The sequence below is a fragment of the Rhinatrema bivittatum genome, chromosome 19 (assembly GCF_901001135.1).
Source record: "Rhinatrema bivittatum chromosome 19, aRhiBiv1.1, whole genome shotgun sequence".
In the NCBI taxonomy this organism is placed as follows: Eukaryota; Metazoa; Chordata; class Amphibia; order Gymnophiona; family Rhinatrematidae; genus Rhinatrema; species Rhinatrema bivittatum.
Window position 1 is genome coordinate 36,897,407 of NC_042633.1, and position 16,149 is coordinate 36,913,555.

Sequence of the window (16,149 nt, forward strand, 5' to 3'; positions counted from 1 at the left end):
GAATGAGCAGCTCAGGATCTCTATTTTGCTCAGTGCAGGAGGAAGTGTTTCTGCTTCTCTTTCTCTGGTGTTGCAGGGCATGCAGAGTCTGCTTTCTTGGGGTTTCCAGTTCAGTTTTTGAATGAAGGCTCATGATGGTGCCAGGATCCCTGTACTGGTTCTGATTGAGCTGGCAGCCCATAGGGGCAGGAGGAAGCTGCTGGGTTAGAATAAGAATGAAAGTGAAAGCCCCATAGACCAGGAGTCCTGGCTCGTGGCGTCGTGTGTTATGTTCAGGGTCAGGGCGCCCTGTTATACTTGGCCATAGCTGCCAAATAGCCGAGCTGCGGCTCTGGGTGTGGGAGTAACTTCATTTCAGTTTGTTCTAGGTTGATTGATTTTTTTTTCAGAGGCTGAAGATGCAGTTCCTTGATCCCCCCATGGTAAGAGCTCTCTGCTCCCTTCTGGTGATTTCTCATCACTTCCAGACTGCGAATACAGGTGAGACGTCTCTTAATTTCCTGTGCCTTTTTATCATTATTAACTGCCGGCATTTTATCTCCACTTTCTCTTATTCTCTGTACACAGCTGTGTCATGGAGTTAAGAGAAAAGGACCAGAAACTGCTGTTTGCAATGGCAGGAAAAAATTATATCTGAGGTGATAAAATCCCCCGTCCCTCAGATTTTCCCTTCTGCTTGCAGTGGTTAGAGGAGGAGGAGGAGGACCTGGGATGCCAGGGTCAAATCCTGCTTCTCACCTCCCCCTGCATCTCCTCAGGTACAACAAAGACTCTGAGTCCTCCTGGGCAGGGAAATAACTGAAGAACCTGAACTGTAACTCTCCTTCAGCTCAGATTTTGGAAAAGATGCGCAATTAAGACTGAAATCCAAATCTATTCGAGTAACAATGAGGCTGTACTGTACTTTTGCCAGCAGCAGGCATCCTCCTCTGACCAATAGAAGAGCTCTCCCTGTGCTCCCTCCCATAGCCTCTGACCAATAGAAGAGCTGTCCCAGGTGCCTGTGCTCCCCCCACAGCCTCTGACCAATAGAAGAGCTGTCCCTGCCACCTCTGCTCCCTCTCACAGCCTCTGACCAATAGCAGAGCTCCCAGTTGCCTGTGCGCCCTCCCACAGACTCTGACCAATAGGAGAGCTCTCCCAGTTGCCTGTGCTCCCTCCCACAGACTCTGACCAATAGGAGAGCTCTCCCAGCTGCCTGTGCTCCCTTCCACAGCTACAGGAATGATGCAGGTTTTGGGTTTATGTAGCAGGGAGATTTTATTTCTCAAGATGTGCAGAGATGGAAGGTTTACAAATTTCAGGACTGCAGTTGAGCGATGGGAGAATGATCCTTGCCAGGGAGGGATTAGTGAGAATGGGGTCTGACCCATGAGATCTTCCCAGGCTTGATCTGCTCTCACCCAGCAAGGACGGGTGGAAAACATTTTTCAGTAGGATCTAGAGTATCCAAGAGCAGGTGGTGGTCAGCAGTGTCAGAAGCAGTGGATAACTCAAGGACAAAACGGATTGAGTGAAGGCCTTTGGCTTTTGCCAAGAACAGGTCATTGGTGATGTTCGCAAGGGCTGCTAGGAGGCTAGGTCTGTGGGGATGAAAATTACCCCCACCCCACACAATAGAGGACCACAGGGTGTATCCCCTAACTCTATCGGCCTGTGCCCCACCTCTCATTCAGCTAAGAACAATCCTCTGCTTCCTACTCTAGCCCCTCCCTTCCCAGGCAGCCTGCAGAGAGCAGGAGAGGAAGGGGTGAAGCTGAGTGGGCAGAGCAGAGCAAGAAAGAGCTAATCCTCTCCTTAATTCAGCCCCTGTCTCCTCTCATCTCCCAGGAGCCCATGCATGGAAAGAAACACAGGCAGAATAAGAGCCCTGTCTTTATATATCTCAGCTGTCAGTCCCATATTCTCCGTTTCTGATTGATGTCATTCCCTTTGTTTTGTGTCACATAATTACAGAAGGATTTAAAGTCATCGGCCCTGATCGGCCCGTGGTGGCTGTTCTGGGTGGAGATGCTGAGTTACCCTGCCGCCTCTCCCACCCCTCAGCGCAGAGCACATGCAGGTGAGGTGGTTCCGATCCAGATTTGATGCACTCGTGCACCTGTATGAGAACGGGATGGATCAGAACGAGGACAGATCCCAGAGTACCGAGGCAGGACGGAGCTCATCAGGACTCACATCTCCAATGGCAGCGTCTCGCTGAGGATACACAGTGTCGAGCTGAGAGATGAGGGAAGTTACATGTTTCTTTAGGTCTGATACTTACTATGAAGAAGCAACGCTGGAGCTGAAAGTAGCAGGCAAGCATCAAGTTTAACTCTTCTGACTTTGCACCCTCCTCTGTTTATTCTAACCCTGACTGAAAGATAAGGAGCCTTTATTGCAGGAGACACAGTGCCATATTGTAGCTGCACTGCCGGACTCCCTGATATTACAGAGATATTGATAATGAAATAGGCAGGGAGGATAGGGGAGATTGCATATGGAGAATAAGCTCAGGGACAAGAATAGACAGCGACAGACTGAATAGGGTGGTGATTAGTAATAAATAATACTAACCAGGAATTGAACCTGACAATATTGTAGGGTGATGAGCGGGGAGTGAGTGAATGAAGCAGAAACCCAGGGAAGACTCAGGTTAGAGGTGGAAGCAGGGGAGAAAGATCTCCTACTGCCCCTCTATAAGGCTCTTATCAGGGCTCACTTACTGTCCAAGTTAGGCAGGCACCATCCCTTTACAGGCTCACACCTTATCCTATCAGATGTGATTTCTCTTCTGTAGCCCTTGCTGGGAGCTTGCAATCCACCATAGTTACAGGTTCAGCTTGCATAGAGTTTAAGCTCTCCTTAGTTTGGTATAGAAGAAAGCAGATGTTATTTAATCCACTCATCCTTCTCTGTAACTTTCTACTCCTACTGCTCACTTCTATAGAGCCACTCAGTGTGTGCAGCTCTGTACAAATTCACAGAAGGGACAGTCCCTGCTCCGAAGAGCTTACGGTCTAATCAGGACAAGCAAACAGGGCAAAAGAGAGTGGTTACAATCAATATTTATTTATTTGTTTAGAGGTTTTATATCCTGTCGTTCCATGAGAATCACTAGATCACAACGGTTTACAGTGAAACATTCAATTATAATCCTCAGTACAATGGCAGACATCCGAATTCATAATCAAAAAGAATATAGCGGGATTGCGAGGTAGAATTATTTTTCAAGTCCTAATTTGGTTTTCTGAGACCTGGTATTCTGGAAGTTTGTCATTCCTTAGGCATTTTGAAATGTCTTTTTGTCTGTTGTTCGTAGCTCTTCAGGCGGGATTGCAGAGTTTCAGGCCAGCAATTGATAATCCTCTATCTCTGCTTTGTGTCAGCTGAGAATTTCTTATGGTGGGGTCTGCTTGTTTTGTGGTCTGAGAGTTCGGTGGTGGGGATTGTGTGGTTTCAGTGTCACTCTTGTCTGGTTAGTGTTATTGAATATAATCGTTAGAACTCTATAATATATTCTTGATTGCATTGGGAGCCAGGGCAGAGCCAGCAGTGTAGGAGTGAGGGCTCCAGACAGCAGTCTTGCGCGGCATTTTGTAGTAGTTGAAGTGGTTTTATGTGAATTGCCGGAAGACCTAGAAGTGAGGAGTTGCAGTAGTCGAGCCTTGAGAGAATATTAGTGTTTGTAGCACGTTTCTGAAATCCGTTGTGGTTAGTAATGGCTTCAGTCAGCTCAGACTCCACAACTTGTTGTAACCTGATTTAATCAGTTTACTAATACGGGTTTTCATTGTTAAGTTTTGGTCGATTTGAACACCTAAATCACTTGAGTTGATGGGATTATTTGCCACTTTCCCAGATCTATACCTGGTGGTATGGATTTAGGTGGATTTTGGCTCAGCCAAATTATTTCTGTTTTTTTGGTGTGCAATGAGAGTTTAAGTTGCACTAGTTTATCTTTTATTGTACTCAGTAAGGCTGTGAGTGGGATAGGCAGGGGATAAGTGTTCTTCTTAGGCTGGATTTGAATAAGGCAAGAGAGGGAGCCCCAAGCCAGAAAGTCTGTTCCAGGTGTAGGACACAGCGAGGTGGAAAGCACAGATAAGAGGCACTTGCCAGAGGGCTGTAGGGAGAGGTAAGACGGGGGGAGGCAGAGAGGAGCTGCAGAGTGAGGAGCTTGAGCTGTGGATGGAAGCAGGTGGGGCCCCAGTGTAGTGACTTGTGAAGCAGGGTTATAAGGATCAGGCGACATCGGTGAAAGGTAAGTCCCAGCTGGATTTTTGGATAGAGCTAAGAATATGTGACCGGTGTTTACAATCTTTAGCATAAAAAGACAGATATTAGACATGGATGAGTTAAGGGAATGGGTGTCTTCCTTCAGCCCGGTGACCCTAACCATCCTCCCATCACAAGCCCTGCAGAAACGTTTTCAGGGAGGGCCACAGCAAAAACAATAGGAATTGTACAAAATCAAAATCATAGAAATAGTTAGGAAAATGCTCCCCACTAAGAGCTGCACTGATATTTCTCCTGCTGAGATATTCCTGGCCAGCTGAACAGATAATCTTCCTAAAAATGCCGAGCAGAATTTTCTGTGGAACCTAGGGGCCTAGATTTTTGGCTGAAACTTCTCCTAAAGTGAAATATGGCAGCCTAGATTTGGGCCCTCAGCCTAAATTCAGCAGGCTCTGTGCTTCCCTAAGCCAGCGACGCCTCTGCACCGATATCAGAGAAAAAGGAAATCTCCCTGCAGCCCCCGATCCTGCCCAGCCTGGGGATTCCCCTCCCAGTCGTTCCAGTATCAGATAAGAGACCTCCCGCAGGGATTCCCAAGCTGCGCCGGCGTCTCTCGTCTCACCGGCCCCGTGTCCACCGCACCTCTAGCATCAGAGCAATGAAGGACACCAGGGCAGTAAGAGGCGAGAGCGAGTCCTCCAGGAGGATTCTGGGGAGCAGGCGGGGGATGGCTGGGCTGCGGGGGCATTTCTCTTATTTTGGGGCAGATGGGCTCACACCTGCATCAAGGCCCTCTTCTCCATGGTTGCCGATCTAACCTCGCCCTCCCTCACACAACAACCTGCAATTTCCTCAAAAAATCGGTGCAATGAGCTTGCACAATTTTTTAAAAACAAGGTATCCTCCATCACAGCACAATTCTCTCGCAACAGCTTCAAAATCTGTCTCCCCTCTATAAACTCACCAGTCTCCCTTTCCACTTTTGATTCCTCTTCCTCCCTGGAAGTTGAGAACATCCTAAAAAAAATGAAACCCTCTTCACATCCCTCTGAAACTATTCCTTCTAAACTCTTACTATCTATACCCAAAGTGATCGCCAAACCTTTATCGAATATTCTTAACTGTTCCTTAGAGCATGGCACAGTCCCTAATTTTCTCAAGCAAGCAGTAGTGAAACCGCTACTCAAAAAACCCAATCTTGACCCTGCCACCCTATCTAATTACAGACCCGTCTCCAATCTACCCCTCCTAGCTAAAGTCCTGGAAAAACTAGTTAATTCACGCCTATCTGATCACCTAGAACAGAACAATATTCTTCCACCCAACACGGTTTCAGGAAGCATTTAAGTACTGAAACCCTACTGCTCTCCCTACATGATACCCTCATCAGAGGAATCGACTCAGGATCCTCTTACCTGATTGCAATGCTTGACATTTCTGCTGCATTTGATACAGTCAATCACGATGTCCTCCTCAATATCTTGAAGAGTATCGGGATTACTGGCAATGCCCTCACCTGGATTCAATCGTACCTCCAAAATCGCTTCTTTACTGTTTTAGTGGACAACAATGAATCTGACCCCATCAGTCTCCCTCAAGGTGTGCCCCAAGGATCCTCTCTCTCTTCTACCCTCTTTAATATATACATGCTTCCCCTTACCACGCTTCTCACTAACCTTCACATCAAGCATTTCATATATGCTGACGATGTGCAACTCATTTTCCCATTCTCTGACTCTCTACAAACTGCGCTACAGAACTGGGAATCCTGTCTCTCTCTCTATCAACCAACTTCTCAATGACATGCAGCTAGCTCTAAATCCCAACAAAACTGAACTATTAATCATATCTAACAGGCATCCGCTCCCAGACATTCCTATTGCATACTCATCTACCACTTTCCCCCCGCACACTCGCAACCTAGGTGTCCTTATTGACAATCATCTCACCTTTAAACCATTCATTAAATCCATCCTAAAGGAATGCTACTTTAAGCTCCAAACGATAAAAAAACTCAGACCCCTGCTTCATTTCTCCGACTTCCGCACAGTTCTCCAGTCTATCATTTTGTCTAAAATAGACTATTGTAACGCTCTCTTCCTCGGCATCCCTGCAATACATACCAAGCCTTTACAACTTTTGCAAAACGCCGCCGCTAGGATTCTGTCAAACACAAGAAAAAGAGACCATATTACCCCCACACTCATAGAACTACATTGGCTCCCAATAAATCACGAATTCTTTATAAAGCACTCTCCATCATTCATAAAAGTCTGTTAAACTCCAACCTCAACTGGATCAACCCCCCCCCTCCTCCCCCGCACCTCCAACAGACCCACCCGCCAGCCCTTCAAGGAACCCTTCGTGCCCAACCCATCAAAACTTTCAAACTCTCCTCTACTATTAGCAGAGCTTTCTCCCTCGCCAGCCCCACCTTATGGAACTCCCTACCCCATGATATACGCCTAGAGACACATACACCCAAATTAAAAAAAAACTGAAAACCTGGCTTTTCCAGCAAGCCTACTCCATATCCCCCCCACCACTTAGAATTTCCCCCATTAGAGAATTCCTCTATAATATTACTCTTCGAGCTATGACATGAATGCCTTCGATTTAAGACTAAGAATTTGCCTGCTGTTTTTGTACTTTGAACTCTCCTATCTGTGTATATAGTTGGTTTACTCATATTGATTTATATTTATATCTAGTTTTCACCCCCCTGTTTAATGTACTCTATTGGTTATATGTAAGGGCCCCGCCCAAAAGTTAATCTTGTTCCGCTGTTATATGTAAGGGCCGCCCAAAGTTTTTGTTTTTTGTAAACCGATGCGATGTGTCAACGGATGTCGGTATAAAAGAGACCTTAAATAAATAAATAATAAATAAAAAATAAAATAAATAGATGAGCTGCCTTTGCATCTAATTTTGGCCGAATACATTTGGCACCTAAAATTTCTCCCTCAGCTTAAATCCACTTACTGCCTCCCTCCCATCATTAGCCCCCTAAATGTAGGTACCTCAAAGATTTAGTTCCCTAAATGTGTTGAGTGGGGGGGTAGGGGGTTTAACTTTGAGGGATCCATCTCTAGGTGTTTAAACCCCACTGATGAACCTCCTCATACAGGATAACGTTCAAAGCAACGTAGCACACAGCAGGAGGTGGAAGGCAATCTCACCAGTCCCATGGAGAAATGGAAAAGATACGGCAAGGAATTTAATGTGCAGGTAGTTTGAAGCATTTAATGATTGCAATAAAGAGCTGAGTATTTTTGCTTTTTCAGTGGCGGACATGGACCCCCGACATGGAGCTTGTTTCATCCTCTGCGTCAGGAGGAACCAAGCACACAAGCAATGCTCAAACGTTTGAATGAACAGCATTAGCAATCTAGCTGCATATTTTTCCTTATGGCATAGAGGGTATAGCCATGGGTAAGGGGAAAGCAGACAAGTGAAGTCTACATGGGTATTTCATTTTGGCTTGCATAAACAGGATCTTGACTTGAGGCGGGGGACGGAGTCAATGTCCTCCTGAGATCCCTTCCAGATCCAACTTTCTATGAATCTTTTTTCAAGCAAAGTTTCCCTGTACGTTCCCAGATCAGTCCAGACTCCTGGGTTTTGCCTCCCCTCCAGCAGATGAGGACAGAGAGAGTCTCACTGACACTGTACATAACCCAGTGTGCCACCTGCACTCCCTCAGTATTTCTCTGTCTCCAGCAGTTCCCTGTAGGTACCCAGATCAGTCCAGACTCCTGGGTTATGCATCCCTGCCAGCAGATGGAGACAGAGAGAGTCTCACTGACACTGTACATAACCCAGTGTGCCTCCTGCACTCCCTCAGTATTTCTCTGTCTCCAGCAGATCCCTGTATGTACCCAGATCAGTCCAGAATCCTGGGTTTTGCCTCCCTGCCAGCAGGTGGAGACAGAGAGAGTCTCACTGACACTGTACATAAGCCAGTGTGCCACCAGCAGTCCCTCAGTATTTCTCTGTCTCTAGCAGTTCCCTGTATGTACCCAGATCAGTCCAGACTCCTGGGTTTTACCTCCCTGCCATCAGATGGAGACAGAGAGTCTCACTGACACTGTACATAACCCAGTGTGCCACCCACAGTCCCTCAGTATTTCTCTGTCTCCAGCAGACAGTGGAGGTGCAAAATCCTGCAGTCTGAGATACCGAAAAAAGAAGACCAGCAGGTTACAGGATTAGGCTTCTAGCCTCCAGCGAAAGGGGGGGGGGGGTTGTCAGGTCCTGGTGGGACCATCCTCCCTGGTAAGCTGTGTGTCCAGTGAGAAGTCCAGTGGTAGTCCCGCTTCACAAGAGTGGGAGCAGAGAGGAGGCTGGAAACTACAGGCCGGTTAGCATCACCTCGGTGGTGGGAAAATGAATGGAGACTCTGTTGAAGGAAAGGATAATGAACTATCTACAATCCAGTGGGCTGCTCGATCAGAACCAGCATGGATTCACCAGGGAAGGTCCTGTCACACAAATCTAATTGATTTGCTTACTAGAGAACTGGATCAGGGAAGAGCGCGCGATGTAATTTACGTGGATTTTAGTAAAGCTTTTGATACGGTCCCACACAGAAGACTCATCACAAAATGAGAAGCTTGGGAGTCAGCTCCAAGGCGTTGGTGTTGATTACAAACTGGTTGATGGATAGAAGACAACGGGTGATGGTTAATGGAACCTGCTCTGAAGAGAGAGCGGTGTTAAGTGGAGAGCCACAGGGATCGGTGTTGGGACCGGTTCTGTTCAACATCTTCATGAGCGACATTGCTGAAGGGATGGAAGGTAAAGTTTGTCTGTTTGCGGATGATACTAAGATCTGCAACAGAGTGGACACGCCGGAAGGAGTGGAGAGAAAGAGACGGGATTTAAGGAAGCTGGAAGAGTGGTCGAAGATCTGGCAGCTGGGATTTAATGCCTAGAAATGCAGAATCATGCATATGGGGAGTGGAAATCTGAATGAACTGTATTTGATGGGGGGATGAAGGTGCTGATGTGCACGGAGCAGGAGAGAGACCTAAGGGTGATAGTGTCTAATGAGCTGAAGTCGGAGAAACAATCCGACACGGCGATAGCTAAAGCCAGAAGAATACTGGGCTGCATAGAGAGAGGAATATCGAGTAAGAAAAGGGAAGTGATTATCCCCTTGTACAGGTCTTCAGCGGAGCCGCCAGCACTTCTGAGCTCCCTCAGTATCCTGGGATGAACCTCATCAGGCCCCATGGCTTTGTCCACTTTCAGTTTCCCCAGCTCTTCCCATACATTCTCTTCTGTAAACTGAGTTACATCTACTCCACTCTCCTCCCGTTTCTTGTTAACTAGCGACGGTCCTCAAGGGTCTTCCTTAGTGAACTCTGAACTGAAGTATTTGTTTAATATTTCTGCCATTTCTTCATCTCTCTCCACCATTAATCCTTATCCCCTTTCAGTTTCACTTTACCACTATGGACCTTTCTCCTTTCTCTGATGAATCTGAAAAATGTTTTGTCATCTTGCTTTGTCTCCTTGGCAATCCTTTCCTCTGCCTGACCTTTTGCTTTCTTGATTACTTTTTTCATCTCCCTCTGTCTCTGTCTCCCATCGCCAGATAATCCTCCCTGTGTTCCACTTTTGGGATCCTTTGTATTTCTTAAAAGCTGCTTTTTTTGCTTTTGTTACATCAGCCACCTCCTTTATGAACCAGATCAGATTCTTATTTCTCTTACTTTTTTTACTTTTCTAACATATAGATTTCTTGCTTTTGTAATTGCTCCTTTTAACGTACTTTTGCTCACTGTTGTTCCACCTCTCCCATTTTCTCCCAGTCTTCAAGTTCTGCCTCCAGATATTTCCCCATTTCAGTGCAAGGTTTTCAGACCCCAGGCTGAGGTTCCCTGATGGAGATGCTGAGGTACCGGGGCCTCTCTATAGGACCAGTGGGAGAGGGGAAGATCTGGGAGGAGGAAATAGCAATGTTATACTGATGAGGGAGTGAGGTCTCCTCACACCTCTGACTTCTGGGTGAGACCCCTCCATGCTCCACCTTCTGATTACTGAGAAGACCCAGAGAAACCTCCCCTCCCCCACCACCTATGTGTACCCTTGTTTAAATCTGGCCCTGCTCTGCATTATTTATGTCAGCAGGGAGCAAGTCCAGGAGAAACCACTCTGCAGTTCTGCTGGTGATCAGGATCTCAGGGCCTGTTCTCCATCAGCTGCAGGAGGCAAAGTCCCCTCACGCTTAATATCTATATAAATAAAAATCTTAAATAGTTTGTATGTCGTCACTAATCTTGCCAACAGCTTAACTGAATGCGTTCAAATTTGCATACAACATTCACTTCCCATATGGGAAGGATTTATACACTTACATTACATATAGATCACACCTGTGACAGGTAATACAAGTTTAAAAATTGCTTACACAAAACAGCGACATCTGGTGGCCGTCAGCGCAAGCGCAACCTCTTACACCTTTCACACACACACACTCACACACCACACCCACCCCCACACAGGGTTATTGTCTTTCATTCACACTCCCTCATAACACACAGAAATCCACACTCATCACACCACACCCCCCACCCACACGCCTGCCAATGTCACTTACTTCACCCACCCTCCCAAAACACACCAAAACACAGATTCCTGGCTGCTACATTGGGAAGCCACGCATTTCACACACCCTCCAAATTTAAATTAAAGTACCCTCTTCCACCCACCCATGCACTGCACTCCGATCACACACTACACCTGAAACAAGTCCGTGCTTCTCCGCCGGCACCACAGGAACGGTCCGGGACACATCACATTCAGTAGGGCCGTCGGATGCCAGCAACCAAAATGGCGCCGACGGACCTTGCCCTTACTATGCTATACAGAGACAACAATGACGTCGGTACATCATGTGACATAGTAAGGGCAAGAGCCTGTCGGCGCCATATCCTCAGCGGACATTTGCCCTTACTAGGTCAGGAATCATGATGCACCACTTTCACCGGTGAAGTTTTGCGACATGGCAGCCGGCGGAACAAACCCTAGCACACACCCTCGCCACTGGCTGGCAGTTTACACAGGTAGCCGGGGAGGAGCACGGTGGGGGACCGTTCTTATTTCCGCCGCGCGTTTTCTACAGGGGGGGGGCACTCATTCTCCTCATCTCCCGAGAGGGGGGCTGTAGCGTGGGTTGCTCTATTTCGCCGGGGGGGGGGGGGCGGGCGGAGGAAGGTGTGCTTGCATATTTAAACTATTCTTTGCTGGTGATGTTCATTTGGGGTAAAACAAAAAAAACACACACAAAACTATACCTTTACTGCTCTGTTCTGTTTTTTCAACTTAACCAGGCTCAGGTACAGCTAGTTAGGACATAAGGCAGAACACCCTGTCACTAGCAGAGAATGAATCTCTCATGTTCTGACAGATGTATTTTATTTTATCATTAGCTCTGGGCACTGCTCCTGTCATCTCTATCAATGACCATCAGGACAGAGGAATCAGGGCTGTGTGTGAATCCACAGGATGGTACCCGGAGCCCGAAGTGACCTGGAGACAAGAAGATGGACAGAGCCTGACATCATTATCTGAGACAGAAACACAAGAGCACAATGGTCTGTTCAACGTCAAAACCTCCCTCCTGATGAGAACAATAAGTACAGCAAGATTTCCTGTCATATCAGAAATATCATCCTGAGCGAAGAGAGAGAATCAGCGATTTCTATATCAGGTGAGTGACGCAGAGAGCAGCCTCGGTGATAGAAGTGTTCATGTGAGGGAGACCCTAACCCGGCAGCAGGGAGGGCTTCCTGGAATCAGATCCAGAGAAGGTCCCTAACTCGTCTTCCCTCACCCCCTGCACATCCTTCCTCTGCTGTATCTCCACTCTCAGTATCAGAGAAAGATCAGTGATTTCTATATCAGGTGAGTGACGTTCGCAGAGAGCAGGCCTCGGTGATAGAAAGTGTTCATGTGAGGGAGACCCTAACCCGGCAGCAGGGAGGGCTTCCTGGAATCAGATCCAGAGAAGGTCCTTAACTCGTCTTCCCTCACCCCCTGCACATCCTTCCTCTGCTGTATCTCCACTCTCAGTACAGAGAAAGAATCAGTGATTTCTAATATCAGGTGAGTGCACGTTCGCAGAGAGCAGCCTCGGTGATAGAAAGTGTTCATGTGAGAGAGACCTAACCCGGCAGCAGGGAGGGCTTCCTGGAATCAGATCCAGAGAGGTCATTAACCGTCGTCTTCCCTCACCCCCTGCACATCCCTTCCTCTGCTGTATCTCCACTCTCAGTATCAGAGAGAAGAATCAGTGATTTCTATATCAGGTGAGTGATGGTCGCAGAGGCAGCCTCGGTGATAGAAAGTGTTCATGTGAGGGAGACCCTAACCCGGCCAGCAGGGAGGGCTTCCTGGAATCAGATCCAGAGAAGGTCCTTAACTCATCTTCCCTCACCCCCTGCAACATCCTTCCTCTGCTGTATCTCCCACTCTCAGTATCAGAGAAAGAATCAGTGATTTCTATATTAGGTGAGTGACGTTCGCAGAGAGCAGCCTCGGTGATAGAAAGTGTTCATGTGAGGGAGACCCTAACCCGGCAGCAGGGAGGGCTTTCTGAATCAGATCCAGAGAAGGTCCCTTAACTCGTCTTCCCTCACCCCCTGCACATCCTTCCTCTGCTGTATCTCCACTCTCAGTATCAGAAGAAAGAATCAGTGATTTCTATATCAGGTGAGTGACGTTCGCAGAGAGCAGCCTCGGTGATAGAAAGTGTTCATGTGAGAGAGACCCTAACCCGGCAGCAGGGAGGGCTTCCTGGAATCAGATCCAGAGAAGGTCCTTAACTCGTCTTCCCTCACCCCCTGCACATCCTTCCTCTGCTGTATCTCCACTCTCAGTATCAGAGAGAGAATCAGTGATTTCTATATCAGGTGAGTGACGTTCGCAGAGAGCAGCCTCGGTGATAGAAAGTGTTCATGTGAGGGAGACCCTAACCCGGCAGCAGGGAGGGCTTCCTGGAATCAGATCCAGAGAAGGTCCTCTAACTCGTCTTCCCTCACCCCCTGCACATCCTTCCTCTGCTGTATCTCCACTCTCAGTATCAGAGAAAGAATCATGATTTCTATATCAGGTGAGTGACGTTCGCAGAGAGCAGCCTCGGTGATAGAAAGTGTTCATGTGAGAGAGACCCTAACCCGGCAGCAGGGAGGGCTTCCTGGAATCAGATCCAGAGAAGGTCCTTAACTCGTCTTCCCTCACCCCCTGCACATCCTTCCTCTGCTGTATCTCCACTCTCAGTATCAGAGAGAGAATCAGTGATTTCTATATCAGGTGAGTGGCGGTCACAGAGAGCAGCCTCGGTGATAGAAAGTGTTCATGTGAGGGAGACCCTAACCCGGCAGCAGGGAGGGCTTCCTGGAATCAGATCCAGAGAAGGTCCTTAACTCGTCTTCCCTCACCCCCTGCACATCCTTCCTCTGCTGTATCTCCACTCTCAGTATCAGAGAGAGAATCAGTGATTTCTATATCAGGTGAGTGACGTTCGCAGAGAGCAGCCTCGGTGATAGAAAGTGTTCATGTGAGGGAGACCCTAACCCGGCAGCAGGGAGGGCTTCCTGGAATCAGATCCAGAGAAGGTCCTTAACTCGTCTTCCCTCACCCCCTGCACATCCTTCCTCTGCTGTATCTCCACTCTCAGTATCAGAGAAAGAATCAGTGATTTCTATATCAGGTGAGTGACGTTCGCAGAGAGCAGCACTCGGTGATAGAAAGTGTTCATGTGAGAGAGACCCTAACCCGGCAGCAGGGAGGGCTTCCTGGAATCAGATCCAGAGAAGGTCCTTAACTCGTCTTCCCTCACCCCCTGCACATCCTTCCTCTGCTGTATCTCCACTCTCAGTATCAGAGAGAGAATCAGTGATTTCTATATCAGGTGAGTGATGGTCGCAGAGAGCAGCCTCGGTGATAGAAAGTGTTCATGTGAGGGAGACCCTAACCCGGCAGCAGGGAGGGCTCCTGGAATCAGATCCAGAGAAGGTCCTTAACTCGTCTTCCCTCACCCCCTGCACATCCTTCCTCTGCTGTATCTCCACTCTCAGTATCAGAGAAAGAATCAGTGATTTCTATATCAGGTGAGTGACGTTCGCAGAGAGCAGCCTCGGTGATAGAAAGTGTTCATGTGAGGGAGACCCTAACCCGGCAGCAGGGAGGGCTTCCTGGAATCAGATCCAGAGAAGGTCCTTAACTCGTCTTCCCTCACCCCCTGCACATCCTTCCTCTGCTGTATCTCCACTCTCAGTATCAGAGAAGAAAGAATTCAGTGATTTCTATATCAGGTGAGTGACGTTCGCAGAGAGAGCAGCCTCGGTGATTGAAAGTGTTCATGTGAGAGAGACCCTAACCCGGCAGCAGGGAGGGCTTCCTGGAATCAGATCCAGAGAAGGTCCTTAACTCGTCTTCCCTCACCCCTGCACATCCTTCCTCTGCTGTATCTCCACTCTCAGTATCAGAGAGAGAATCAGTGATTCTCTATCAGGTGAGTGGCGGTCACAGAGAGCAGCCTCGGTGATAGAAAGTGTTCATGTGAGGGAGACCCTAACCCGGCAGCAGGGAGGGCTTCCTGGAATCAGATCCAGAGAAGGTCCTTAACTCGTCTTCCCTCACCCCCCTGCACATCCTTCCTCTGCTGTATCTCCACTCTCAGTATCAGAGAAAGAATCAGTGATTTCTATATCAGGTGAGTGGCGGTCACAGAGAGCAGCCTCGGTGATAGAAAGTGTTCATGTGAGGGAGACCCTAACCCGGCAGCCAGGGAGGGCTTCCTGGAATCAGATCCAGAGAAGATCCCTAACTCGTCTTCCCTCACCCCCTGCACATCCTTCCTCTGCTGTATCTCCACTCTCAGTACCAGAGAGAGAATCAGCGATCTCTATGTCAGGTGAGTGACGGTCACAGAGAGCAGCCTCGGTGATAGAAAGTGTTCATGTGAGGGAGACCCTAACCCGGCAGCAGGGAGGGCTTCCTGGAATCACATCCAGAGAAGGTCCTTAACTCGTCTTCCCCTCACCCCCTGCACATCCTTCCTCTGCTGTATCTCCACTCTCAGTATCATCAGAAAGAATCAGTGATTTCTATATCAGGTGAGTGACGGTCACAGAGAGCAGCCTCGGTGATAGAAGTGTTCATGTGAGGGAGACCCTAACCCGGCAGCAGGAGGGCTTCCTGGAATCACATCCAGAGAAGATCCTTAACTCGTCTTCCCTCACCCCCTGCACATCCTTCCTCTGCTGTATCTCCACTCTCAGTATCAGAGAAAGAATCAGTGATTTCTATATCAGGTGAGTGACGTTCGCAGAGAGCAGCCTCGGTGATAGAAAGTGTTCATGTGAGGGGAGACCCAACCGGCAGCAGGGAGGGCTTCCTGGAATCAGATCCAGAGAGGTCCTTACCTCGTCTTCCCTCACCCCCTGCACATCCTTCCTCTGCTGTATCTCCACTCTCAGTATCAGAGAGAGAATCAGTGATTTCTATATCAGGTGACTGACGTTCGCAGAGAGCAGCCTCCTCGTGATAGAAAGTTCATGTGAGGGAGACCCTCCGGCAGCAGGGAGGGCTTCCTGGAATCACATCCAGAGAAGATCCTTAACTCGTCTTCCCTCACCCCCTGCACATCCTTCCTCTGCTGTATCTCCACTCTCAGTATCAGAGAAAGAATCAGTGATTTCTATATCAGGTGAGTGACGTTCGCAGAGAGCAGCCTCGGTGATAGAAAGTGTTCATGTGAGGGAGACCCTAACCCGGCAGCAGGGAGGGCTTCCTGGAATCAGATCCAGAGAAGGTCCTTAACTCGTCTTCCCTCATCCCCTGTACATCCTTCCTCTGCTCTATCCCCACTCTCAGTATCAGAGGATTGCTAAGGCCTGTGTTGCTCTTTCACAGTTA

At 48.2% G+C, this 16,149-nt stretch overlaps 2 protein-coding genes across 2 annotated transcripts in view; both read left to right on the plus strand.

Annotated features, from left to right (window-relative positions):
* Window positions 1–398: 398 nt before the first annotated feature.
* On the plus strand, window positions 399–2,317 carry LOC115080385 (myelin-oligodendrocyte glycoprotein-like). The gene is given in 5 exon segments (XM_029584529.1): window positions 399–480; window positions 1,957–2,031; window positions 2,034–2,126; window positions 2,129–2,237; window positions 2,239–2,317. Coding segments are annotated over 5 exon segments (438 nt in total).
* An 832-nt stretch (window positions 2,318–3,149) lies between these two features.
* Window positions 3,150–16,149, plus strand: part of LOC115080386 (butyrophilin subfamily 1 member A1-like) — a 34,691-nt gene continuing 21,691 nt past the window's right edge. Inside the window, exons 1-2 of the mRNA XM_029584530.1 lie at window positions 3,150–3,199; window positions 11,805–11,938. Coding sequence (XP_029440390.1) covers window positions 3,150–3,199; window positions 11,805–11,938 — 184 coding nt within the window. The remainder of the gene's footprint in view (window positions 3,200–11,804; window positions 11,939–16,149) is intronic.